The sequence below is a fragment of the Aplysia californica genome, unplaced genomic scaffold (assembly GCF_000002075.1).
Source record: "Aplysia californica isolate F4 #8 unplaced genomic scaffold, AplCal3.0 scaffold00327, whole genome shotgun sequence".
NCBI classification, from domain to species: Eukaryota; Metazoa; Mollusca; class Gastropoda; order Aplysiida; family Aplysiidae; genus Aplysia; species Aplysia californica.
Window position 1 is genome coordinate 57549 of NW_004797597.1, and position 2325 is coordinate 59873.

Consider the following 2325-nt stretch of genomic DNA (forward strand, 5'->3'; position numbering starts at 1 on the left):
GAGAGAGAGAGAGAGAGAGAGAGAGAGAGAGAGAGAGAGAGAGAGAGAGAGAGAGAGAGAGAGGGGGTACGTTGTGAAACGTCAAAGCAATGTGCCAGGATATGCACAATAAAGATGCACCTTATCTTATCTTATCTTCTCCTATCTTCTCTTATCTTCTCTTGCTTACTTACTAACTTACTTTTTAAAAACTTTTCCTTTGTTCTTACTCTTCTTTCATTCTCTTCATTTTTCTGGCATTCATTCATTACTTCGTTCTATTGGCTCGCCCTCCTTCCATTCTTTTACGTTTTTATTTGCAGCAAACTACCAGTACTCACTTTGACAAGGAGTGAAGAAGACTGGTCTTCCCAACGTTGAAATCTCCCAGCAGAATGACCTTGACCGCGACGTCGAAGCTCTCCGGCCGGATGAGGTCACTAGGGGGCGGTGGAAGTCTGTTCCTCCGCCGTGGAGGAAAGGTCAAGGACATGGACGTGTCACTTATTCCAGTCACCGAAGAGTACGAGTTGGCCAATGGAGAACATCCCAACTTAGGAGGCGAAACACAACCGGTCTTTCGTTGGGGGAACGATGAGGGGGAAGATGGTGATTTGTGGAGCGATGTGGAGAAGTGGAGGGGCGGAGACAACAACTGCATTGGCTGAAGCTCCGCCTTTATGGGTGACGAGATGGGGGATAACTGTGGCGAGTTGGGGAAGAGGAAAGCCGTAGAATCTAGTCTCGACAATGGGGACTCTGGGGATTTGGTGGGCGAAGAACTAAGAGATACGGACGAAAAGGGAAAATCTCGTGGAGTAGAAGGAACAGCAAGTCGATGGCATCTCGGTTTAGGGGAGGGACTTTGCTCTCCGATTTGCCATTGTTGATTGAGACGATTTAATTTCGTATGACTGTAAAAAACCTCATCACTATCTGTGCTCGCTTCATTGTACTTACTGTAAATATCGAGGTCTTTCTCCTTGTCAACTTCGGCGAATTCACTGTCTACTGATTCAAAAACCCTGCTAGAGCTGTTGTTTCGCGCATCGATGTCATCACCTGAGATCTCACCAGGTTTGAAGTCACAGTAATCGAGTCTTTCTTTGAAGTCTTCATCGCCACTGCAGCTGATGTCGTTGTGGTTGCTGCTGAGTGCGGAGATGTCTTTGAGCTCCACAGGCTCTCTCATCTCCTCAATGTTGCTGAGAGGTTCCATGCACGTTGTTTTCGCTCAGCTCTTTCTCTCACAACTGAAGAGATCCAAACACAAATAAAAGAAGTTGCATTCCCCTGCTTATCCAGTGCATGCAGGTGTTGAATATTAAATCCATTAATATCGAATCTGTAGATATTTTGGTTCACGAACGAAGGCGCCTCCCACGTCAACAATGCGGTGGTATGCCCATAGTATTCAAGTTTATCTAATATCAATTTTGAAATCTAAGGCACCCGTTTTAGCAAAGGCACAACATTCCTGCAGTGCGTTGTGCAGCTTGTAATTCTGAGGCTTGGTGATGCCGTTGGGTTTTGTTATTGTTGTAGTAGTTGTTGTTGTTGTTGTTATTGTTTTGATAGGCTACGGGCTTTCCATTTTGAATAGTGAACAGAACCAAGTAACTCAGAAAACACACCCACTGATCTTTCCTCCAAATGTAAAACCAGTCAGTCTGCTCAAAATGTGCAGCTCACAGTTCAGCTCGTTTATTAACAAGCCGAACTGGAGATCTTGCACGACAGTGTCAGGGCCAACTCAAAGTGAAAAATGAAATGCAAATTCTATTGCGCGATGTAGAATATCAAGCCATGTGAAGCTGACATTAAGCTGGAAATGCAAATCTCTCCCCTCCCACAAACTGTTTCTAAATTTGAACGTAATTAAAGCTGTATGTTACTGCATCTAACGTCATGAATATTCACATCAGCTGACAGAGATAAGATGTTTCAAAGATTACGACGAGGGTGGGGTTAGTCCTCGAACCCCTGTTAGATTTCACTATTGCCAACAATTTTTGGCCCAGTCTTAGCCCTGCGCTCTCCTCTGTCAGATAATACGTCACCTCCAGAAACAGTTTTGGGCTTTTCCTCAGGATGCATACAAATATTAGTTATACGCCGGCTGATTGCAAAGCTCTCTTCCACGTTTTAATTAGAGATCCTCATTAAAAATACAAATATCCGGGAAGAAAAATCAAGATACCACGCTGTGTTGACTTTTGTTCTTTTGGAGACGCTTGAAAGTTTCATACTGTATTGAGTCATTAGAAATAACATGAGAATGATTTTGCTTTCAATCAGCCTTAGGAAAAGTCAGGTTATTCAAGTATTCTGACAAATACCAGCTAT

General features: G+C 43.7%; 1 protein-coding gene across 1 annotated transcript in view; it reads right to left on the reverse strand.

Moving 5' to 3' along the window:
* Positions 1–1941, reverse strand: part of LOC101846296 (ras-related protein Rab-44) — a gene marked incomplete in the record, with an annotated part of 12128 nt that extends 10187 nt beyond the window's left edge. Inside the window, 1 exon segment of the mRNA XM_005102485.3 lies at positions 321–1941. Coding sequence (XP_005102542.2) covers positions 321–1198 — 878 coding nt within the window.
* Between the last annotated feature and the right edge of the window lie 384 nt (positions 1942–2325).